Source organism: Anomalospiza imberbis, chromosome 12 (genome assembly GCF_031753505.1).
Source record: "Anomalospiza imberbis isolate Cuckoo-Finch-1a 21T00152 chromosome 12, ASM3175350v1, whole genome shotgun sequence".
In the NCBI taxonomy this organism is placed as follows: domain Eukaryota; kingdom Metazoa; phylum Chordata; class Aves; order Passeriformes; family Viduidae; genus Anomalospiza; species Anomalospiza imberbis.
In genome coordinates this window covers 13,527,736-13,552,928 of record NC_089692.1, presented here as the reverse complement: position 1 = coordinate 13,552,928, position 25,193 = coordinate 13,527,736, and the positions used below count along the sequence as shown (strand labels likewise).

Below are 25,193 nucleotides of genomic sequence, written 5' to 3'. Positions count from 1 at the left end.
AGGAGGATGGGATTAAGACTGAAGGATTTCCTTGTCCGACAGCAGCCGTGGAAGGCGGGGAAGCTGGGAGCTGCTGGGGGAGCTGGCGGGGCAGGGCGCGGCGGCAGTGGGGGCGTGGGCTGCAGTTGGGGTGGCAGGAGGAGGGCGCAGCGCAGGGGTAGCCCACAGGGCAGCATTGGTGGTTCAGTGGTAGAATTCTCGCCTGCCACGCGGGAGGCCCGGGTTCGATTCCCGGCCAATGCAACATGCTTTTTCCTCCTCTTTTTTTTTTGTTTTTATCCGTAACATGGACCCAGGCACCTCAAAATATCAGTCTAAATAAGCATCTTAGTCTTCAACAAAGGTACAAAAGCTTTCATTACCTAACTCTGTACAGTTTTTTTTACTAGAAGAGATAAAGCAGAAAAATTTACTGTCACAGCACAGCAGTATTGTATATCTTGTATTAAAATCCATCACAGAAGAACTTTAAAATATCAACAGAAAGCTTAATTGCCTTATTCTCAGTCCCTCTGGTGTCAAATTGCACCTTGAAGCAGTCAGGATGAGATAAAGTTATGATGCCTTTCTATGAGAAACTCAACTCTGTTCCTTGTGTGTGCTAATGTGGTGATGTTGCTTGTGTGAGTAGAGACTGTTGGCACAAGGGGGCACAAAGAGTCAAGTTCATCTTGCAATGCTTTGTCACTGTGCTTGTAAGACCCAGTTTTAGCATGGAGCAGAGCTTGGAATGCTGTTTGAGTCACTTGGTTTTGACGTGGATTCAGGCTATGGCCAAGTGGAGATTTCCTTAGTTGGATTCTACCTTCACTGTGCATGTAGTATATTTAGGAATTGAAATTAAGAGAGTTAAAGGCAGCTTTGCAGTTCTGAGCTACTTCTTTGAGAATGGTTGAAACCATCAGCAGGATATGTCTGGGTCTCTCTTACAGAGGAGAGGACCCAGTTTGGGACAGAGGTCTGAAGCTGTGCCCATCTGCTTTTTGCTGGATAAGTGCAGTTCTGTACCAGCTTGTCTGGCAGCAGAGAAGGGCTTGACAAGGAGAGTGAAATCCTCACTGCAGGCAGAAGGGATCCCTTGGGTTCTTGGACCCTCAGACAATGACTGGTGATGTCTTTGCAGAAGGTTATGCAGCTCTCCAGCTTCCCAGTCCTGCTGTCTACCTTCCCCATCACCCCACTAGCTGTGTCGCCTATTTTTCTGTCCCCAGGTTCTTTGGATGCAGCTGGTGACTCCAGCAACAGTGGTGTCTTCACAGTAACCAGGTAGGATCTGTTTGTTGCTTCACAGGGGCTTGAGAAGAAGGGAAGGCTTCTCGGGGTACAGATAATGACTGATGGGGGCTGGGCTGGGCTGGGTGGCAGTTGGGGTCTTTTGGTTCCCAGTAGAGTGGATGTCTGTGGATGCTCTAGGAGCTGACTGCTTCTCTCTGATGTATTTGCACCGAAGTGTCTTGACTTTATAACTGAGGTGTTTTTCCCTGAGGAGACTGACCCTGTTCCATGCTGCTGTCTTGGCAGCCTACCACAGCCCAGGTCGATGGAGCTGGACCTAGGGCTGCACAGCTCTTGGCCTCCTGCCAGCCTTTTGTGGCATTTTTCAGCCCTGCACCAGTTCTGTGCTCAGCACGATCTCTCCTGCAAATACATTTCTTCCCATCCAGCTATCTGAACTGGGGGACAAATCCATCTGTTCTAATAGCTTTCCTTTCCTCCTGCTGCCTGCAGTTCCTTTACTCAGAGGTAGTGATTTCCAACACTTTAATTGTGCTGATGCTTATTTTTATTTGTTGTTGTGATCCCCAAAATAGGATTGCCTTGCTTTAGCTGCATCTTAACAGCATGATGCCCATCACAATACATCCCAGAGCAGTGCAAGCATCAGCTTTTCAAGTTGATGGTCTGTATTCTGTTCCTTTTTTGCATTTCTGCACAGCCCAGCTATTCCTTGGTCTAAATGATGCCCTTAATTTTTTTCTCTCTTGGAAGTACAGGTCATTTCATTGGCACCTAAATGTTGGTTTATGGTGGTTAAATTATTTTCCCTGGCTTTTTTATAGTTGGTGTGTCCTGACCCTGCTCAACCCTTGAAGTTTAGCATGTGCAGAAGTGGATGTGTATAGGGCTGAAATGGGAAGCCGGGTGGGGAAAAAGAGGCATTGAGTCAGGAGGGCAAGTAATAGCCATGGCTCTGTGCTGAAGATCTGGTACATGAGGGAGAGTGGGAGTGAAAATTGAAGAGGGTCAGAAGCAGGGAAAGCTTGGATGACTTGTCCCGGTGTCACTGAGAGACGGAAGGAGAACAGCTGCTCAAGCTGAAATGTTCTGTCAGCAACTCAAGCACCAGGGAAAACCATCTGGGACAGAAGGCAAGACCCTCCATATCTCTAAAAGACCTGGTTTTGCAGAGGGACTTTTTTGTGAGCCCTCCTTTGCCCTTTTCAATAGGAGACTCCAGGCTTTACCGTGGGGTTTACCTGCCCTGTGTGACCTCTCTGCTGGTCCAGTGTTGGGACCTGAAGCATTTTCACTGATGCATCTGTTGTGGGGGACCGACAGGGACTGGGGAGAGGGCTGTATGTGGCTGTCCAGGGAGCCCTGGATATCTGCCTGGTGCTCCATGTGCTGCTCAGGCTCTCTGGCTTGGCACTGGATCTGGAGGAAGGCGGGAGCTGGCACCCGTGGCCATTAGCAGCCATAATTCACACCGGAGAGCGGCAGCTGCTGACACGCTGAATGCCCACTGGGTGTCAAGGCAGGACCGCAGGAAGCCGTTGAATTGCTAGGAAAAGCTGGAAAGCCTGAAAACAGAGGAAGTTGCAGCTGCCTTTTAAGATGAAGTCACTCTGCTTCTGTTTTTGTTCGCTCCCCCCTCCCCCAGCGATCAAGTGAGGGAGCATGGCCGAGCGCCAAGCATGCGGCTCTCACGCCCCCTTCCCCTGCCCTCCCCAGCTGGCTGCAGAGGGACAGTGCTGCTGCAGTAGGGAAGGGAGGACCTTGGTCAGTGGGGGCAGAGGAGATCATGGCCTGGTGTCTGCAGAGGGCCGTGTTCTGGGAAGATGCCATCCAAGAAGATGACATGGCCTGACTGCTCAATACATGGATGGTGAGCACATTCCTGTGGCCACAAACTGACACACGCAACCCTCTTGCTCCTAAAACTTGCTCCAAAATGCTTCCCAAGTATTTGCCAGCTTTTCTTGGAGGGATTTTCCCAGTGGCATCCACGAGGATATGGAGACCATGTCTGTGCCAAGACAGAATCTGGCTGCTGGGAGAGCCTGGCTCTGCAGGGCTGGAGGGGTTTTGGGGTTCCCCATCCAGATGGGGAGCCCCACTTCTAGTTTCTGCAAAAACTGTCATTGGAAGTGGACCAGAACCATTTCAAAGGCACTGGATCCTTCTCATGGCCTGGCTGAGCTTGCTGCTGCTGTGTTAGCTGGTGTGAGCCTGGATCAGGAAGGGGAGGTGGAAGCGTGGCTGCTGGAGCAGAGCCCGGGCTTCCTTCCGTTGGTCTGAGCTGCCACAGGAGAAGATCCAGATGTCTGTCCTGTGTCAGTGGTCCGAAACAGCTGGAAAGTGCCTTTTAGGCTCTTGTAACTGCATTGGTGTTTCAAAACAAAACCTGGACAGTTTGAGACAGCTTCCTGATTGTCCTGCTGGGCAGAGGGTTGGGCACGGCTGGAAGTGGTCAGTCTTAGGCTGTCTGCATGATGAGATAAGGTTGATGGGAACACAGTCCCTCACCAAACTAAATAAGGGACATGAAATCTCCAAGAAGAGCCTTTGTGATACTTCCTGAGGCAAGGAGGTCTTCATGCCTTAGGTGGTGGTCAGCAACACATGGACATGTGAAGCTGTGTGTTTGCTCTGCAGAAAGGGCAAGTGGCTGCCACGTGGCTGAACTGCCCAAGCTTGTAATTAAACCAGGCTTTTAAATGTGGTAGTTAGTGCTTCCTACAAAGCTAAAATAGCTGCTGCTTGTCTCATGCTGGAAGTTGCTGTACCCCCATGCCCAGAGGCTGGTGCACCTTGTAGGTGCAGCTGGGGAGCTCATGGAGGTAGGAATACTTTGGTGGAGGATAGGAATGGTGTTGGGTGCTCTGCAGCATCCAGGGGATGGTTGGCTGAAAACAGCATGATGGCTTGCTTTAATCTAAGGCATCAAGCCTGCCTTGGAATCCCATTCTCCAGCAGCTTGTTTTGCACAGCTTTTAGGTCCAGGGTGGCTCTTCCTGGCCCTTCTCTCCAGCCTGGAGTGTGGAGATGGCTTCCCTTTGCTGCTCCCACTTCATGCTTTGGTGGGTGAGCTGGAGGGGAACCTCAGGCACACTGCCCCGGCCCTTGTCACAGTGATCTCCAGCTTGTTGGACTGGATGCCTCTGCCTAGACTTTGGCCTCATCGCTTCCCTGGGAGATCTTGGAAACTGCAGTAGGCAGAAGGAAGCCAAGAGCACTGAAATGAGAGCGATGAAGGACAAGAAAGTGACAGCTTGTGGGACCAATAGCAGAGAGGAGCTATTTACCTCCTGGCCACTGGCTCGAGCCCGTTCAGCAGCACAGCTGCCAGCCTGTATGGGAGCTGCCCTTGTGACTTGGACCTCAATGAAAGAACCTGGATATTTCCACCCTTGGCAAGGCCATTTTGCTGGGCTTGCCTAAAGACTAAAGCCTGGCCTGGACCTTAACCTTGTCTGAAAATGGGGTCAGGAAAGCAGCTGGGCCAGGCAAGAGGCCAGGAGAAAGATGACAGCTCAGGCATTGGCAGAGAAAAGGCAACTGCTGAGGAGAGAGAAGGCAGAAGCCCTTGAAGAACGGGGAGAAATGAGAAAATGGGTTGATAAAGGACATGGAGTGAAAAACATTGCTGTGGGTTGAATGTACTGGGAAAGTAAGCTCAATTCCCATGCTGAAGGGTGCTTTCTGAAATGGGGGGATGTGCTGTGGGATGGGTCTTCTGCCCCACCAGTGAGCTTGAGCAAAGACTCCCAATATTCAGAGGTGAGAGCCTGGCACAGCCCCCATCATTGCTCAATTTGCCCTAAAAGCATGTTCTCACTGTCACAGGCGAACAGCGGGGGCGGTGCCAGGGCCACGCTCATCCTCTGGAGGAGAATCTGGGGTAGTGGGTTAGATGGAAGTGATTGCATCTGACATCTGCCCTGGCGCAGATGCCGGCGCTGGGAGCCGGCGTGGCAGGCCCAGAGGATCACATTAACGCAATGCCATTACTGCTGCTCCCGCTCCCTCCTGCCTGGGGATTAGGGAGAGCCAGGCTGAGCTGTGAGCCCGGCTCTGGAGCTGCAGCAGTGCTCAGCTGCTGCCATAACCCCTGGAAAGGGGGTAGCCCATGGTAGTGTGGTGCCACTCTATCCCAGAGGATTGGTGAGAGGTTTTAGCCCAATTCTGCATGTTCATCAGACCTCTTCCTCTTCATGGTGGTGCCTGGGTTTTGTGCTGAGTAAAGGAGTTGCTTCTCCACCAGCAACCCCCCTAAAAGGTTTATCTCAGCAGCTGTGGACAGAGGGTAGCCAGTGAGGAGCTTTTCCCAGCTGCAATCCCTCCTTGTGGGAGCTGAGCCCAGCAGAGCCACAGGGCAGTGGTACACAGTGTGTCCGAGTGCTGCCTGGCTCCAGGTCAGCCTGGTGCTCCCAGCCACCTCCTGGGGTCTGCTCACGTGGGTTTTGGCTTGAGCCACCCAGGCACAACTCAGGTACTGCATCAAGAGCAGTGATGGAAAAGGGGTTTTCACTAGTGATTTTGGGTCAAGCCAGTTTGGAAATTGCTTGTAGAAGCAAGTTTCTACAACTTGCTGTTAGAAGTCCAGCATCAGCAGACAGCAGTGCTGTGGCAACCCATGGCACCCTGCATCCTGCCCAGTTATCTCACAGCAGCATGGAGCTGTTGAAATGTGACAGCACCAAAGCCACCTCCAAACTGCCCAGCTTCAGGCACCAGTTCTCTGTGCTGTCCTTTTGGCCTCTTGCTTCTGAAAACATGCATTAGCCTGAGGTTTCTTCTTCCCCATCCTCTGCAGGCAATGCGTATATTTGGTGTGAAGGTGTTACCAGGTCAAGGTTCCGTTCTCCTTTTCCATCTGAAGCCCTGTACTGGGAGCATGGCAGGCTAGGCAGCTGCCACAGGAGATGGTTTTGTAGGAAATCAAATACAGTGTGCACTCTGGCTGGCTTAAATGAACTGGGGTGCTGCTCCCCTGGACATCTCTCCCAAACTCCTCATGCTCTGGGTCCCTCCTTCCCCTCAGTTCCGTGTGTCTGAGATTTTTGCCCTCGGCTGTTGTTTTCAACATCAAAGTGAAATGCAATTTGCAGCCCCCAGCATCCGTTACGTGAAGCAGATCAAGCAGTCAGATCCCCGCAGGGCTCTGAGGGGCTGCAGCCTCCTCGTCTTGCCCTTACAACGTGTGTCCTGGGGAAGATCAAATCCTATTAAGCCACAGCTCTACTTGCAAATTATACCGTGAGAAATCTGCCCCTTAGGATTTTTTATCAAACAAGATGCACGGCAGCTCTGTGCACGCTGGAAAAATCGGCAAGAGCCTGGTCCAGCCTTGAATAATTCAGTAGTTTGGGTACTAGAGGCATGACATGTGTCAGCCACTTGAGTGCAGTCTCCCCTTGGTGGTCTTCTTCAGCCATCTTGGTTCTAACCATTATCTCTCCTTAAATGAGTTTCCTGTGACAGATACTTCCCATATTCTTGCTGTCGAGGAGGTGGGAAACCATCAGGTAGATTTCAGGAATACAATCAGGACATAAAAATGCTGTATCATGACAATTTCTGTGTTGGGGTCGGGTCACCTGTCCCAATGCAGGTCCCAGCTATTAGAGAGAAAAACTGGGGGACCAAGAGCTAAGAGTCTGCAGCAGCTGTCAATTTCTAACCGAGACAATGTCCTGGTGAACTAAGCGAGTTACTTCCTTTCATCTCTTGTTTATGAGGAAGGGTTATCTTGATCTTTTGGGATGGTTTTTGGGAAGCGAGATGAATGTCTCAAGACAGGGTTGTAGCAGAGAGCTGCATCCCAAACTCACTGCCAGACAGGGCACCATCTGCAGTTCTCAGCACAAATCCACTGGGATCAGTGGAACCTGGATGCCTTCATCAGATTGGAGTTTGAGTACACATGGGTTAATGTTCTCTGCAGGTGTTTGAGCTGGTCAGCCTTGAGGTGGATTCTGAGTACGTTTTATGGATCTCTAATCTTTGAACCCCAAATCTCTGGCACTATGGACCAGTTTCTCACACAACTATGCTACTGTTTTCATTTAAAGAGGTGCCTTCCCATGTGTAGGTACTGGCTGCTTTGGGAAAAGTGGTAACACTCAAAACACTGAAGATTTCTGTTCCTTCCAAAGCATTATAAAAAAGGAGATTGACTATATACATAGGTAGACAGTGATAGGACAAGGGGGAACAGTTTTGAACTAGGAGAGATTTAGGTTAGATGTTAGGAAGAAGCTCTTTACTCACAGGATGGTCAGGCACTGGCATAGGTTTCACAGAGAAGTTATGGATGACCCATTTCTGGAAATGCTCAAGGCCTGTCTGCACGAGCAACCTGATCTAGTGAGTTGCATCTAGTGAGGGTTTGAGCTGAGGTGTTTGATGCAGCCTCTGGAGTGTTGTAGACTTCCCCACCATGGAAGTAATGAGTTGGATGTTACGCTGAACCAGCCTTTTTTCCATGCAGCTGTGAGAGGATACAGGTGACCCTGAACCTGGATGGAATAGTTCAGGTGCTGGACTACCACCTTAGTGATACATCCATTGGGATGATGACCAGAATTGCAGTCCTGAAATGGCTTTACCACTTGTACATCAAGACTCCTCGTAAGGTAAGTTTGGTACACAGCATTCAACTGAGCTTGTCAGCTCCCAGCCCGTTCCATTGCCTTGATAGCAGTGCAAATTGTAATTGTCTTGGTAGTTTTGCAAATGTGTGTCCACCTGCCTTTTCTGAGAAGGCTTTGGCTGCCAGATACCCCATAGCTTAAGGAAGAAGAGCTCTCCAGCACAGATGGAAAATGCTGGTGAAGCTCTTGGCAGCCTCCCTCAGGGCAAGTGTCCTGTGGCTGGGCATGACCAGGCTTGTAGGACTGATGCCACCCATTCTTCTGCTTCCAGATGTTCCGACACACTGACAGCCTCTTCCCCATCTTGCTGCGGACCCTCTCAGATGAGTCGGATGAGGTAGGTGCTGCAAAAATCCTGGAAGCTTACTGTCTCCACATCTAGCTGGGCTTTAGGTTTTTTGGTGGGAGGCTTGGCCAGTGTTGGCACCGAGGGGTTCTACCCTGTTGGCCAAACTGAAGAAGACCCAATGCAGAGCCTGCAGGTACTTGCCCAGCTGAAAATCCTGCTGCTCTTGGGGGTGCTGTGATGTATAAACATTGTTCTCCGTCTCTGAGAGTTGGTCCTTCAAAGCCAGCTCCTAAGAATCCTTTTTGCCTGCCTGGGAAGGCAGATGGGGCATCACCCATGGGATGGAGGGTCATGGTAAGATCCTTGTTGAGTGGGAATTCAGGTGCCTTGCAACAACCTCTGTTTAGATGCAAGGGGGATTGTGTCCAAGCTGGCACTTCCAAATCCATATTCATGAGGTGTTTAAGCAGCACCCACTGGTTGGAGGGCATCACCAGCATTGCCTGGCAGGGCTGCAGTAGATGCCCAGTGGCATCAGGTTGGCTGGGAACCACTCAGCTTGGAAGTGAGCAAAGATAATCAGGCAGCAAACTGAGCCAGCTTGCTCTGCTGCTGAGCTCTTCATCTCCCACCTCCCAAGGTGCTGCACCATTTTCCTGTTTCCTTGTCTTGCTTCTTCACCCTTCTTCTCTGGTTCCAGTCATCTCAATTTTGGTGTAGTTGTTTCTTATGCCCCTCTAAGTTGTTCCCTGGAGCATTTTAGTGCTTGGGTGGGAGGCCAGTAGCATGGCCCACAGCTGGCCCAGGCACTGGTAGAGCTTCCACCATCAGCTGGATCCTCTTGCCCAGAACTACAAATGATCCTGGCTGGTTTCTCATCCCAGACCTTCCTCATGGAATAAAAATCACATGCTATGCTGTGCCTTATATGCTCAGAGCACCAAACCCCAATCCTGCAATAAATCCCATGTGTGAGGGGGTCGTTAAGAGAGGAGGGAAGGGAATGAGCAAGCAAGGGAATGACTTGCAAAGGCAAGCAACTGCCTGGCCATTTTCCATTCCCTGCTGCTTACAATGCAGACCTTTCCAAAAGAGTCCCCAAGCACACATCTGCCTTTGCAACGCTCTAGAAAGCCTGCATCTTGCAGATAGTCTCTCCAGCTTGGCAGGAGATCTCAGTGAGTCATGTTGCAATTACACTGCTTATTAATATTTGAAAAAAAAACAGTGAAGAAAGGACCCTGGTGGTGCATTTCCTCCATGTGACATAACTGGGAATAGCTCAAAAGTAATTTTAAGCTGATTTATTTAATCCTGACTTCTATTTATTTAAATGTTTGGAGGTGGCTTTTTTTTTAATAAGGAAATCCATAGACGAGTCAATCCATTAAACACCACCACTCAGCTGGCTGTCAACCAGATTTGCTGCTTTCTGCAGAGGAAATAGAAATTACTGAAATAGTAGGGAGGTTTTGAACTGGACATTTTTGGGAATGATGAGGACACTCTGAGCTAACTAACCTTCTATGTCAGTGCCTGTTAGGAAAGGGGATGTGGGGTGCTTGCTTAGCCAGTGCAGTATTTCTGTGCACAGTCACATTGTCCCACGTCACCTGCTGGCTGTGACCCCTCCCCCCCAAAGCTCCTGGATAACAGCCTGGGGATCACCTGGTCACCATGGGGGCCTATGTGAGCTAAACATCAGCTGAGATGAGGAAGCATCTCCCTCCTCTTTCCAGATAGGCCTGTGCACATTGCATGGTGTAGCACAAGGTGTACACACATCTTCAGAGGGTTTTTCTGCTTTGTCCTGTGATGCTGCCCTCCCCAAGGGAACCTGCTCGGCAGCAGTGTCAGTATCATCTTTATTCCCAACAAGGTTGAACATCTTTCTGTAGTGCCTAGAGTTCCCCTGGCCCCTGTACACAATTTGAAGGCTACCTGTCATGCTCCTGATGTGCCCTGGAGCAGTTGTTTGTCACCAGCTCATCACCAAAGGACAATCTGGCTTCAGAGGGTCAGTGTTAGTCGGTGCATCAGACTGAAAGACTGTACTCAGGCACCTTATTTTTAAGGTCTTGTCTTGCTGAGCTATTCTCAGTCTCTCTCTGCACTTGCCATAGATAATCAAGCTCAAAGCAAAGAAAGACTCACGCTGGATGGAGCCAGATCCATGCCCCTTAAGTTCTCACCCCTGTTTTTGTCATTCAAGTAGCACAGGGTGTTGCACCACCTCCACTGTGCTGAACAGGGGCCAGTATCTCATGATGCATCTGCAGTGTCCTGAGTCATTTCTGCCGTCTCTCCTGTTCCCCTTCCTACCCAATTCTCCTGTGCCAGTAAAGGAATGGTCAAGAGACCTAGTTAAGATTCACAAAGGCAGCACAGAGAAGTTGGAGCAAAGCTGAAGCAGGCAGTTCCCTTTGATATGTAGACAAGTTGGGATCCAGGATTCCTGGCTGTCAGATGCTGTGCTGCTGCACTGCGTCACCTCATGCTGCTTCCTGTGCTTTCCTGACAGGGAGATGTTCTGTCCTGCGTTTGAGACCTGGTTTTGAAGGCAATCTATAAAAGCCCTGCTTAAAATTTGATGTGCTTGAAAACTTCCTTACAAGACGTAACCAGATCCTGCTGGGAGTGGGTTTTTCTGCACTGTCTGCTTGGCTTGTCTGTAGGAGCCTTGCTGCCCTGGTTGAAAAACTGATGTTAGGAAAGATGAAAACTTAGGAAATGCTGTTTGGGAGCAGTGAGTGGGACCTTTTCACCTACAGGCTAAAGGCATCACTGCTGATAGGCACTGCTGAAAAGAAGACCTGTTCTTCAAATTGCCTCCTTCTGCAAGTTCATGGTGCAAAGGCAGCTTTGGATGTAGTCTCTCAGTTCTCTGGATTCTGAATGGATCCAGGCACTGAGCTGAAGTGAACACAACAGGAACTGAGGCATCTCTGAGAAAACTGTGAAGCAGTGACACTACTCGGTTTCTTTCTTTGTTTTGTTTTCCTTTTTCTGGCTCCACAATGGAGTGGTTTCTTTATGGCTGAACATGTTCCTGTTTGCTTATCTGCTCCCCTCAGTCTTGTTGGGGGTTGAAAGTTGTGCTGGGACTTTTGTCTGAGTCATGCAGGAATGACTCATGAGGTGGAGCTGGTGTCTGATGTGAAGCAGGATAGACTCTGGCTAACGTGAAAACCTGCCCAGTGGCTGGGCAAGACTTTGAGTACAGAAGTACTTCCTTCAGAAGTCTCCTAAAAAGTTGGTGACCTTCTCTAGAGAGAGTGAACTAAGCCTTGGCTGCCACTGACTTTGGACGGCGGGTTTAGATGAGTTACTAAGAAGAAATTCTTCCATGTGAGGATGGTGAGACACTGGCACGGGTTGCTGAGAGAACATTGCTTAGAGAATCTGTGGCTGCCCCATCCATGATAAGGTTGCTCAAAGCCCCATCCAATCTGAACACTTTGCTCTATTGGGTTTAGAGCCATTTTCCTCCAGCTCCTGCCCTTTCATCTGCCACAGCCAAAATATTGTGACCTGATGCAAAGCAGAGGGTGTAAGCTAAAGACTGCAAAGAGGAGAACTGTAATATATGTATGCCTGGCTTCATTTAAACTTTTCTTGGTGGTAAAGCTTCTCTGGAGGAAGACTCAAAGCTATGAGGTACTGAAGCAAGGAGGCAAATGGTTTTCAAGAGGGACCCTGAGGGTGAGCTTGGGACTGAAATGTGGTATAAAGAAATGTGTATAATTCCAGTCGGATAGTGGAAAATGCGGTTAGCCTGGTTTGCCATATGTGGAAGCAGCCTGTAAGCAGAAGTGGGGTGATGCTTTCTCAGTGGACTCAAGACCACCTGGTTGAACAATAATCTATGTGCTGCATCCTGCAGAAATAGGAAGTTTCTTTGTGGGGAGTATGATCCATAGGGAACTTCTTGGCTTAGCCCCAGTTTCAGACCACAATTTCCTAATTTACATATAAATATGTATATGCAGTTTATGTGTACAGTGAACAACTGGGGTAAACTGGCAATCTGGGCTTGAGGTGGTGCTTGCAGCATTCCTGGGTGAAGCTATGGAGCAGAATAAAACCACAGAAAACCTGACTGCCATGGAGGACAGGCAATCTCTGTCCTGGGAAGCTGACTCAGAGAGGGTCTAGGGTGGGATGAAGATGTAGGATGCAAGATTTGGTGAGTTGGGCTTTGCGTGCCTGGTTCCCTGTGTGCAGAGGGAGGTGGTGGGTGGGAGACAGCAAATAAAAGCAAACCCTTTGCCTGTCATGAGCTCTGTGACTGCTGGTGTTGCGTTTCAAGGGTTTGCAGGCATCCAGCCTCCCACAGCATGGCCTGAAGGGATATTCCAGGGCTGTTCCAGCCCCATTCCACCAGCTGGACCTGTGTTGCATCCTTCCCTGCCCTTCAATGCATGAAGAAATAGCACTTGTGGCACTTGGATGTGTCTTGGTTGTGAGCATGGCGCTTGGACTGAGTGATCTTAGATTTTTTTTTTTCAACCTTAAGGATTCCATGACTCCATGAGCCTTGTGGGTCTCTTCCAACTCAGCATATTCTGGGATTCTGTGATTCTATGAAATACCTCCTTGGCATCCTGCCCTGACTGGCATCAGGTGGCATGTTAAGCTCCCTGTGCACTAATTAAACACATTTAAAGGGGTGCTCTGAGCTGTGACAGTGTTGGGCGCTGCAGGCCTGGCCCTCACACCCCCGGCAGCAGGGACAGAGGGATTTACAAAAGCAGGAGGATGGGCAGGGGGTTTTCAGGTTCCAGCTTGTTTCGGGATGGCTGTAGCTCTATTACCAAGTGCCTGCCCCCACTGTATTTGCTGGTGCTGTGAGCATGTGTCAGCATGACCTGGCAGGATTTGCCCTGGGGAGGAGAGGAGAAGCCCCCGGGCCTTCTGCCTTCCCTCTGCTCCCCATCCTCTCCTGGCAAGGCAAAAAAAATTAGATCTTGGCAAGATCAGAGGATAAAAGTTACTGTGTCGGGGACCTGAAAAGTTGTTTGGTTAAATTGGTGTGGGAAGATTAATGGTGGGTTTGCTTTTCTTTTTCTGTCTTTAAAGCTGGTGGAGGCAGGGGGGAACGCAAGTTTGCTTTTCACACTGTGTGTGTCTGGGGCTCAGCCAGCCTCGCTCCTGGCCACTCCTGGCTCCAGGACTGCCTGCCCATGCTCACCTCCTTCCCTGGCTATGGCTAAAAGCGTTGGAAGGAGGAAAAATATAAAACAAATGGGGCTGTGTTTATGTTGTGGAGAAGGAGGAAGCACCCAGCAGCATCCTTGGCTTTTCCTTGTTCCTACTGGGTCTTTCCACCACCCGCATTGCCCATCCTGGAAATGCCATGGGGTTTTCCACAGCCTCCCAAATTCTTGGGTCCCTTTGAAGTGCTTTGCAGCCCTTAATGTTCTTGTTTTCTGTCTTGGTAGTATCTTGCTTCAGCTGAATTCCCATCTTCTCCTTGGCAGGAATAACCTGATTTTGAGTGCCCCATTTCATTGTCCAGGGAATATTAGATGTCCACTAGGACATCCAAGGCCACCCAGGAGCATGTCCCAGCTGCACACAAGCATTTTAATTTATTTATTTTTTTCCCAGCTTATCTGTAAATACCAGCAAGGACAACACCTTGAGGAGCCAGTCCATACCCTTGCCACTTCAGGTGTCCCAGGAACTGCTGCTGCAGCCTGCTCTGGTGTCCTGGTAGTCATCATGTGCTGTGGGATGCTAAGTCTCACTCCCAGGGGTCTGCAGCACATTTGGGGTCACCTCCCCTTCCTCGGCCTTGGGCTGGGGCCAACCCAATGTTCTGACAAGACGCAAATGCCTCCCCCCTTGCAGGAGCACTGAGGCACCACTTTGCACACACAGGGAGGTGCATCCCATCCAGCACACACCATCCAGGGGCTGCCTTCTCCCCGTGCCATCGCCAGCAGAGCTGGTCTCGGCTCCATTCAACCAGAACAAGTGGCAAATTAACCTGACCTAGATCTGGAGAAGCTGACAGTTGTGTGTGCCCTCAAAATCTGTGCTCTGGAGGCAATGCAGGGAGAAATCTTGCCTATTCTCAGAGAGGAGAAATAGCTGCTTATTTATAACTGTCTGGAAACCCGCTTCTCATTCCGCGGCCACCCAGAGCTTGTCCTCTTCCATGCTGCTCTTCATCCCTGTGCTGGGAATGGCTTGAGACATTGGACAGGTCTCCCCATCCATCATGATGCCGTTTCTCCTGCTCCTTTCTGTTTACACTAACCAGGCATACATTTGCCCACAGCAGGGCACACTGTCCTATGTCTCATCACCACTGGGAAACTTTCCCTGAAATCCCCTCGGGATCAGGCCAGTGCCCTTGGGCATTGATCCTCCAGGCTGGCTGTCAGGATCACACCTTTGCCTGGCAGCTGGGAAGGGCTCTGGCCCTCGTGCTCCAGCGCTGTCGGTCCGAGGGCCGCTGGGTTCCTGACGGATGGGACCAGCTCGCTCCTGGCGCAGCCGGGCGTTGCCATGGCAATGGCAGGATATTGCTTTCTTAGAGCCTCCTGGCTCGCACAAAGCCAGCCGCCAGCTCCAGCTTTGCTCAGCGCAGGGATGTGCAGTGCATACCAAGCGCTCCTGCCTTTCCTCTGTCCCCAGCTGGGAACCCTCTCCAGAGCATGCGGGGAAGAATCAGCGGGAGCTGGGGCTTCCTGCCTCTTTCCCACGGCTGGAAAACCCCAGGTCTTTGCGGCCGCCTGCTCTTCCTCCCAATGGTCATGTACTGATCCCTCCTGCTTGTTATTTCCTTCATGTTTTTCAGTTGCAAAATGCAGCCTATGCTGCTTTTTCTACCTCCTGCCTATGACCTACCACAGGGGGTAGGTTGTGAGGTCCATGCATACCCTCCAGTGGTGCTGGTCACTGCTGCCCTGGCTACCCTGGCTAGAGCATCCTGAGCCCAAGCAGGATCTCAGAGATGGGGCTCATGAGAGGCTGATTAAGGATCTGACCTCAAGTCATGACTCTAAAAGCTATGGGATGCAGCAGGGTTGTTTCTTGCCTAGCCTGGGGGCTTGGTCATGTTTCCTCAAGCTGTGGAGCTGCTGGTGAAAAGTAAGCTGGATGATTTGGCTGGGTGAGGGCACCAGGGCAGCAGTGAGTGCAGCAGGAAGGCAGTCATGAGTGGCCGTGTCACGCTGTACATCAACCACACAGGGCCTCAGCTCCTGGTTGTGTTGGGTTTGGCAAAATGCACCACATGAATGAAAGTCCTGCCTTTTGCCTGACTGCCAGCACTTGTAGCCAAGCCCCGAGTCCCTTTGCCAGTTTCAGCCAACATGACTTGGAAACCTTTATGGGTGTTATTTCTCCATTGTGAGAGCCTGAGAAGCAAGTTGGTGCCTGTTCAAAGGCTGCAAGTTCAGCTGAGTCACATGATTAGCCACTAGAAAACCTACATAGGGCTTCAGGAGACCAGGCATCCTGAGCTCTGCTCAGGGACATCCTCCACTTGAAACAAAACACAGCCAGCATCACTCTTGTCTGAGCTACAGATGCTTGAAATACAGGAAGGGAGGGAGGACCAAGGTCTTTCTTCTGCCAGGGACCACAGACTCCTCTCCCTGGAAAAGGATGAAGGCTGGTGATGGCAGGGTCCTCCCACGCTGGCAGTGAGCTCCCATCCTTGACAGCATCACAGAGGTGCTGTATTCTTCAGGGACAGCAGTACAAGTTGTTGTCTTTTTTTTTTTCCTGCCTTTGGGAGCTGTGGATTGAGACTTAATCATGTTTATAGTCACAGCATCTTCCCAAGCATGTTGGAGCCTTTTGGTGCCTGTGGCAGGCTATTTCCTTGCCACTGCCTCTACACCGTGCACAGCCTAGACACCACACTGCCTGCTCTGAGGCTGCTGGGTGCTTGAAAATCAGCCTTAATTACAAAAAAAAAAAAAAAACAAAAATTCACTCAGCTCAAGATATCTGTGCAAAAGAAAAACCCAGGAGCTCCTCTTTCTAATTTTCAGGGGTTTTATTTTCCATTATTAAAAAAATAAAAATACATAATTGGCTTTTTGTTTTTCCAGGGGGAGGGGTTTTCTATGTTAGCTCAGAAACTAAAACTCCTGTATAACTGCAGCTCTTCAGAAAGATGCATTGTGAGAACACAGGGGAAGCCTGGGCTACTGTGCTGGTGGGCAGAGGGTGGTTGGGATGTGCTCTGCCAGATGTTGAGAAGTAAAGATGTGGCAGTTGACCCTTTTTGGCAGCCCTTTTGCTCTGCACAGCCCTGCTGCACTTAGAGCATCAAGGATGGCTGATGAAACATCTCGACCCAAGGACGTTTGAATGAAGGGGGACCCAAAATAGCCTGAGATTTGAGAAGGGTTGAGGATGGAAAAAAAAAACCCACCCAGTAATAACTTCTCCAGAAGTGCTATATATAGACCAATTTGGTGACTTCTGGAAAGAAAGAGCTATGAAATCCGAATGGCAGCTCTGCCTTGACATCCTGAGCTGAGCCTTCCCTGGGATGCTGCCTTGCAGAGGAGAGGCTGGCTGGTATGTGCCCCCAGAACATCCCTGTGCTCTTGCTGGGATTGTCCCAAATCTGAGGATATTGAAGGGAATGCAAATCCCAGACTTCCACAAAGTAGGACAAGGGGAAAGCAAGCCCTATTCCTGGTTTTGTAAATTTTGTTTAATTTCATATGCTTCCTCAGGACTCTCAGAGCAGAAACTGAGTTTTTTTTTTCTCTTTTGTCTTTCCTTCCCCATCCCCTCTGCAAACATTTGAAATTTCCACTTGGAATTTTGTAGGTAGCCCTCTTTTACTATACCTTTCTCAGTGTGCTGGGATTTGGTGTTTGTTTCCCACCTTACCCTCTCTGTATGTGGATTTGGAAGGAAAGCTCACCCTGCACCATCCCTCTCTCCGCAGGTTATCCTGAAGGACCTGGAATTGCTGGCTGAGATCGCTTCTTCCCCAGCAGGACAGACAGAGGAGGCTCATGGTCCCTCCGATGGCTCCGATATGCGACCTGGCCCAGTGGAGCTTCACGTCCCAGCCAGGGCTGGCCAGCTGAGCTCCTCCAGTGAGTGCCCCTGTGCCACAGCTCTGTGCCTCCCTGCTTGCTCTGTGCCTCCCTGCTCCTGGGCTCTCTCCATGTTCCATGGCACCAGTCAGGTTTGCTCAGACAAAAGGAGAAGCTTATTTTACAGTAATAAATCAATGTCTTCATCCCCACCCAGCATAGTTTGGGGATCGAGTCTGCCATGGCACAGACCAGGGCGCTGCTTTTATTTTTCCTGCTCTTTCCCTTAGTTCATGTTTTGGGAATTTAGGGCTCAGTTTAGCAGCAGGATGCTCCAGAGGCCAGTGTGGAGAGATGTCGTTGTCCTATTTTTTATGGGACCTTGGGCTCCAGCCTCTTTTCTCCTTGTAAAAGCCTTCAGAGCCCTAGAATCAGTGCAGGATGAGATGCTGGCTGCAATCCCAGATCTCCAAAACATCTATGGATCTGCAGAGGGATCCCTGTGCCAGGCTGCCCACATTGGCTATGAACTGTTATGTTGTTCTGAGTGTCTGGCAGAACCTCAGGAGAGAGATGAAGAGGGATGATTGTACTTTCTGGGGACTTGAGAGATTAAAAAAAAAAAAAAAAACAACCTTTCATTAATTATCCCAGCACATGGGGAAGTTTTTTTCACCTTCACTTGTCTGTGGTTCATGCTTTACAGTTGCTTGGCTTTTTCTCCTCCTCCTCCGCTGCTATTTAAGGGCCTCCCTCTTGTACTCCCCAGGCCAGGTCGTCCCAGCCAAAAGCACGTTTCATGTGAGCTTTGGATTGCAACCCGAGCACTGAGCCAAGGCTGCCTCTCCCTGCACAGGATGCAGCCACAGGGCCTTGCAAAATCACCACCAGAGTGAGAGGCTTTGCTTTCCCATCCCCAGGCTTTGTTTTCTCTGAACATCCTGGATCACTCACCCCTCCCTGGTCTTAAAAATGTCTGCACCAGCAACCAGCTCAGGTCTTTGACTCTTCAGGGTGGGATTTTTTTTTTTTTTTTTGTGGATCTACCTGTTTCCTGCTGGCAGCTTTATCTCTGCAATGGAGAGGTGAGGTCTGCAGAGCTGGTGACCTCCCCAAGCTCTCTGCAAGTCTCATCCATCCTCCCACTGTCAGAAGTGAGACTGCCTGGGTGGAGCAGCTCCTGCAGTGCTGGCCAAGCAGCTGAGGAGCTGCAGTTCAGCTCACACTGATGGTTGTTTGAGGTTTCCTTCCTTCTGGATGATCTAAAAATAGCAGGCTCGATGGCGTGGATCCTAACGACTGCCGTGGCCCCTGTTAGCTATCTGGAAGAGCAACTTGGCTTCACTTACACATGTGTAACCTTTAAAAAGAGTGTGGCTCTCCCCTTCTGGAGTAGATCTGCTGGAGCCAGAGCTCCCGTTGCCCCAGGGTCTCCCCACAACTTGCCCCCACACAGGTCCTAGTGGGCTCTGGCTTCCTCACCTATTTTCCTCTTCCCTATAATGCACTAGAAAATTGTTCCTTAAGAATTTATTTGGGGCTGAACTTTGCAGGGTCATTGGCTTTTAACCAAAAGCAGATGTTTTTGGGGAGGGGGAAAAAGGAGCTGGTTCGTTGGCTCTGGGCGTTTATCGTGGCCCCAGTCCCGTCTAGCTTTGACCACCCAAGGCTGAGACCAGATGGGCTGCTGGGGAGTTCCTCCAGGGAAATTGAGGGTTAGAGCTGGGCCAGGACCTTCCTGGATTATGCCTGGAAAATCAGATGCTCCTGAAAAATACTCCTTTTACCAGAGGATTGCTTGAAGGGAGGAATTTTTGGAGCAGTACAGTAGCCCATGGGCATCCCCATGTCTGAGCAGGGTCCCGGGTGTTGAGAGCAAGTGAGCCAAAACTCTGCCCTTCCCAGGCAAAAATCATGAGGTACTGGCAACAGAGAGAGGGTGTACCCCTTTCTGGAGTTACTGGTTTTGTACTGGGGTATATGGGCTGGTTCCCTAGGGTGCTGTGGTTCAGACAGTTCTGTATTGGCAGTAGGATGGATGCTGTTGCCCTATTAGAGTGGGGGCTGCAGTGTCCCAGCACTTCTCCCCAGTGTTAAATCTCTCCATTCCCTTCATCCACTTCAGACTGAGTCACCATTGAAGCCAGCAGTGGGATGAGAGCTGCTGATCTATCCCAGCCCAAATCCTCTCCTATCCCAGAGGCCCTTCCAAATGTGCAGTTGGTGGCTTTGCAGGTAAACAAGCAAGGTCACCCTTTGAAATCCTTGAGCTCGTGGCAGATTTCCTGCTGTGCTCTGTCTTGGTGCTGCAGGCTTTGCTAGCCAAGCAGTAAGAGCAGGAATGGAGGTGAAGGGGCCAGTGCCCCCATGATCTTCCCTGCATTTCCTCTCTCTCCCTTTCTTCCCTGGGGATGTGTTTATGCAGTTGTTTCCCTGCCATTGAGTTCGGTTTCCTTCAGATGCTGGTTGATTAGTCAGGAAAGCCGTGTCCCACTTCCGCAGCCTGTTCCCAGCTCCAGTTTTTATTTAGCCACTTTGTTCTCTGGTTACGTAAGGTCAGCTGCCCTCGACGCCTTCTCCAAGCACAATGAACTGGGGCCAGCCCAGCTCAGCACTGCTGGGGAGACCCAGCATCTCCTCCTGACCTGCTCCAACTGCCCTGGGAGAGGGTGGCTGGTTTTGGCCTCCAGGAGTGTCTCCTTGGTACCTTCTGCCCACTTTTCCAGGGACAGGGGCTGTAGGGCTGTGCCCAAGAGCTTCCCAGTCTTTGGAGTGATTGTGCAAATGCCAGTTGATCAGTACAATGGGAATCCAGTGCCTGCTGGGCTTTGGGAGTGTCTTTTCCAACTCTGTAGAAGTTGGGACAGCTAGCAGATGACCTGAGAGTGGTTATCACCAAGGTCAGCAGGTCAAGGGAGGTGATTCTGTGCCTTTACTCCACTCTGGTAAGACCCCATCTGGAAGACTGCATCCAGATCTGGAGTCCTCAGCACAGGAAGGACACAGACCTGTTGTAGCAAGCCCAGAGGAGGTCACAGAGATGATCAGAGGCTCGAGCACCTCCACTAAGGAGAGAAACTGGGAGTTGAGGTTGTTCAGCCTGGAGAAGGTTCCAGGGAGACCTTAGAGCCTCTTCCAGTGCCTGAAAGGGCTCCAGAAAAACTGGACAGGGACTTTGGACAAGGCATGGGGTGACAAGACAAGGGGGAATGGCTTTAAGCTGAAAGAGTAATTTTAAATTAAGTGTTAGGAAGAAAATCTTCATTGTGAGGATGGCAAGGCACTGGAAGAGGTTGCCCAGAGATAAGAAGTACCATCCCTGGAAGTGTTCAAGGCCAGGTTGGATGGGGCTCTGAGCAGCCTGGTCTAGTGGGAGGTCTCCTTGCCCATGGCAAGGGGGTTGGACTAAATGGCCTTTAAATGTCCCTTCCAACCAAAACCATTCCATGATACCATAGGTGGAAGCCCTCCAGCCTCGTCTACAGCTCTGCTCTACACGAGAGACCAAAGCTCATTCCAAAAGGATGCCAGACCAGCTGCTGCCTTGCACAGGGTAACTCTTGCACGCATCTCTTCCTTCCTTTCAGCACAGCTTTGTAAGGTGAAGCAGTTACAGCCCTTTGTTTCCTCTCCAGTTTGGTCCAGTCTCTCCTGCCTGGCTCCCTCCTGGAGGTGGTGGGGACAGTGCTGCACCCTCTGAGCACCTCATGCTACAGGATGTTTACTAGGAGTCTGACTCCGTATGTGGATTCACTAAAGTGCCTGAGGTCATTGGTTTCCACCAGATCATGGATATCCCATGGAATCAGTGGATTACTCTGGAGGAGACTGCTAGAAGTCCCTGAGAAATGTAGTCTGAGATCAGTCTTGCTGTATCCCCCCTGGAGAACATGCAACATTCCAGAGTGGAGATATTCTGTGTAAGCGGTTTGCTTTTGACATATCTTGGGGGGGATTTTATTCTCAGTGAGCCAAACCACTCCCTTTTCATTGTCTGTTGCTTCAGTTGTGTCATTGTAGATCTGCAGAGGTGACAGCATATTACCTCCATACAGTCTGTAAAATGTTAGGGCAGCCTCTGCAAACATCAGGTGAGAGTCTGTAGTGTGCAGGAGGTCCATGAAAGGCAGAAAAGAGAAGGTGGCTTCTTGTCAGATGGCTCAGATTTGCTAAACTGCTATTTCCAGTGTTAGAGAAGGATAAAAGTGAAACTCTTCCTTACTCATCCTCCCCGCAAAAGGCAATGAGGCAGATGACATCACACCACTAACCACTTGCTCTTGAAGGAGCCAGTTTCCAACAGTTTTTGTAGAACCAGGAGTGTGATGGCAGGGAGCAGAGGAGTCAAACAGGCAAGAGAAAAGAGGGCTGTCCTGAGTGCTCTGAGCTCAGTGGTCTGGTTCCTGATGGTTGGTGTCTGTAGCATCTCTTTCCTTCTGGTGTGAAGCCATTCAGGAGAGTTGACTGTCAAAAACGTTCTTCTGCCTCTTGGGGAGGAGAGGAATTTGAAAGCAAGGATGATCTGTTTGTTTTCCTGGTTGCAGTGTAATAGTGGAGCTGGGATGCCGCAGAAAGCCCCAGGAGAGACCATCCAGATGTAGTGTTAACTCTCCTGGCGTGCCTCCAGGTATCCATCCCTCCCGAGAAGGTCACAGTATACAGCCAGCCAGGAAGCCTGGAGATTCCCAAAAAAACAGTTGGGATTACTGATTTGTAGTGGTGGACAAAGGGGAAGTTGATGGTGTAGATAAATCACTCATAGCCAAGCCCTCCTTTGGAGTTACTTTGCTGGGCTGCCTCAGTTTCCCGAAGATGTGAGGAATTTGTAGGGTGAGGTGAGGAATGAGGTGAAAAACAAACTAGCAGAATGAATATTGGTGTGAAAACGGCCCAGCAAACCCCATTGCTGCTCATTCCTTCAGGTTGTCTTCCATACACTTCACTTTTCCATGCAGGAACCTCAACCCATTCTAAGCTCACCATGAAGCTTATCCATTCCTGATTTGCATTTCTGCTGGATACTTTGTGCTCCTGAACAATGGCAGAGCTATACCCCTGCTGCATTTTTGCTTATTGATTTACCTTAGCGAAGAAAAATGAGGCAGTAGTGGACTGCTAACTTTCCTAGGAAAACCAGCAGGATTATCATTGCCTGCTGCCTTCCTCCAAGGCAGCCATGAGCACAGACCCTGCATAAGGTGGGGAGAACAAAGAGCAGCAAAAGCCTCATTTGGTATCAAAATATGTACCCCAAGCTATTTGAGACTCCCTTTCTGTCAAGATGTTGAAGTCTCAGGAATTATAAGCCCATGGCTCTTTAGCCAGGTAGAAAGGGGAGAAACATCCATGTGTATCCAAGCAAAACCAGGCTGAGCACAGCCCCTGGCCGTGCAATCCAGAATTTTGATGGGTTTATTTCGTCAGCAGCATCCTGTGCTCTGGAAAGGAGAGAGTGGAGGTTTTCCAGAGCCCAGCTGAGCTGCCGACATGTTCACATCTGTTTCCAGCTACACCCTGCGCCGGCTTTCTGGGAGGAGGAGGGGAGGATTTGCCTTTTTTACAGCTCTATTTTTATCTTGCTCCACGAGGCTTCACCACTCCGTGTTTGCAAAAGCTAAAATTCAAAACATCCTGGGGAAGGCTGCCGGGGGGAGATGCTGCGCAGATTCCCACGTCGCTGCCCGGGGTTTCACCGAGCACCATCTGGCAGTGCCGACTCCCACGCCGCCGGCACTCGGGCGGGTTGAAGGCTCACGGACCAGCTCCGGCTGCCGCCGGGTTTATCCCTGTTGTTCCCAGAAGAGCCGAGGGAGATCATTCTCTGGGCTGAGCTGGAAACATGATGCCTTGGGGAAAACACTCGGGTGGGAAGGATGCTTGGCCTCGCCAACTCTTAGCTTACCCTCCCCTATATCCGAGCTGAAATTGCTTCAATTAGAGATTGCGGTAAATCATTTTAGCTAAACCACCGCAAATACCCTTGTGGATACTCTTTAACCAGCTTACCCAGCTTTAGCTCACTTCGGAAAGGAATCAATTCTGCTCCAATCTTATTTCAATTTGGTTTCATTGGAGTTAAGCAAGTCCACTCCGGTTTTAATTAAGACTAGTTTGAAACCAATTATAGTAAATTAATAGAAGTTATGTTTTATGCCAGGGTGAAGTTCAGAACTTTGTGGCTGAGATAGGAAAATCCAAGTTCATGTTAGAGTCTGCCTGGCTCACCCAGAGCAATGTGGGGACACTTTGGATACTGTAGGTCTCAACACAGCTCAGCCCATCAAGCAGCCAGACAGCCTAAATGTTCCAGGGTGATGTACAATATATATTTATAAGGGCCTTAATATAGATCCCTAATTGCCTGTCTCAGTTGATTTATAGTGTGGCCGCGCAGGCGATGGGAACAGCATGAGCCGCTGGTGAGCACTCAGGGATGCACTGGGGGTTTGCAGACTTTCGCTGTGCTCCGCTCGAGCTGGCACTCATGGCTGGGAGAACAGATGTTGGTATTGACTTAGATGATCCAAGAAGCCCACTTGTGTCCCTGGCTCTACCCCAGTCTGTGAAGGGAATCTGGGGAAAGGATTTGTTAGCCTGGCACCCTGGGCTGCAGGAGGTTGCTGTAGTCGTTGGTAGGACAAGGGATAATGGTGTAAAACTGACAGAATATGTTTAGCTTAGATACTAGAAAGAAATTATTTATTGTGAGGGTGATGAGTTACTGGCACAGGTTGCCAAGAAAAGGTGTGGCTGCCCCATCCCTGTAAGTGTTCAAGGCCAGATTGGATGGAGCTCTGAGCAACCTGGTCTAGTGGAAGGTGTCCCTGCCCATTGCAGAGGGGTTTGAACTAGATGAACTTTTAAGGTCCCTTCTGTTATTCAATTTTGAGGACCCAGGCTGATGTGGACTCACTGCGGCTATAGAGCTGCAATTCCCACATGCCTTTTGTCATGTTTCACTGCTCCGATGTTCCTCTGAGCCCAAAATTCCCATTTGTTCCTATTCTAGTGGATGTCTGGACTGAGTTTCATCATTGCTCTGAGCATGGATCTTTCTTCTTCCAGCTCTCTCCTCCACACCAAATTAAAAAAAAAAAAAAAAACAGCAGAGCTGTGGCGTGCCACCAGCTCCAGCTACGTTAACAGCAGATCTGGCAGGTTACGGATCTGCAAAGTCTTGCTTCAGGGAAAGGCAGAGAGGTGCAAGCTTCAATTAATTATGCCACAGTTTTCTTAACACTTCTCCCTGCTTGTCTCTCGTGCTTCAGAGAAACACTTGACAAGCTGCTCCTACAGTTCTGTCAGGCTGGGAATGCCACTGTGCTGAGCTGTAACCCGCAGGGCAGCGAGCTGAGCTCTGGGCTACGCCAGGAAGGGTTACACCATGGCACACAAGGTGCCAGCCACTTCCTAGACATCCTGTAAACAGAGCAAACAGGAAGTTTAGAGGATTGGGAGGCTTTGGAAGAGAACTGCTTTGCCTGCTTGGAAGAAGTATAGCCTTTTTAAGCTCCATATGAGGTTTGGTGGAGCCTTTTACAGCCTGGCAGACTCCTTCACCCTGGTTTCTCACTCCCAGCATTACCCCTAGAGAGCACTGGCAAGGTAGCTCTGACATGGTGTGCCACAGTGGAAACTTTCTTTAGGAACACGCAGGCATAGCTGCTGTGCACCAGGTGGGCAAAGGATGGAGAAATGATCCTTCTGGAGTTCAGTCTTAATGCTCCCAGAGGCAAAGGATGGTGAAAAGACTCCCTGGAATGGGCAGACTCACATGCTTTCTTCTAGGAAAAACAGGGCACAGACTTTTTTTCACCATCTCTGTATCCCAGTCCTTCCTTGCTTCCAGGCTGGGCAGAGGGGTCCAAGGTTCAGGAACCAGTCGATGGAAGACAACAGCAGTACTGAAGGTCCTGCAGACTAGCTGGGATCTGATCTCCAAGGCAATTCTGACTTTTGGATACTCAGCTGATCCAGCAGGTCATTCCCAGTCTCCAGCTGAAGATG

At 50.1% G+C, this 25,193-nt stretch overlaps 1 protein-coding gene and 1 non-coding gene across 3 annotated transcripts in view; both read left to right on the top strand.

Annotated features, from left to right (window-relative positions):
• Positions 1 to 25,193, top strand: part of VAC14 (VAC14 component of PIKFYVE complex) — a 57,943-nt gene that overhangs the window by 10,557 nt on the left and 22,193 nt on the right. For both annotated transcript variants that reach the window (XM_068202880.1, XM_068202879.1), the window contains exons 10-13: positions 1,212 to 1,266; positions 7,715 to 7,859; positions 8,149 to 8,214; positions 17,093 to 17,246. In XM_068202880.1, the coding sequence (XP_068058981.1) occupies positions 1,212 to 1,266; positions 7,715 to 7,859; positions 8,149 to 8,214; positions 17,093 to 17,246 (420 nt within the window). The remainder of the gene's footprint in view (positions 1 to 1,211; positions 1,267 to 7,714; positions 7,860 to 8,148; positions 8,215 to 17,092; positions 17,247 to 25,193) is intronic.
• On the top strand, positions 173 to 243 carry TRNAG-GCC (transfer RNA glycine (anticodon GCC)). Its single transcript has one exon. It is a non-coding gene; the product is annotated as a tRNA-Gly (tRNA).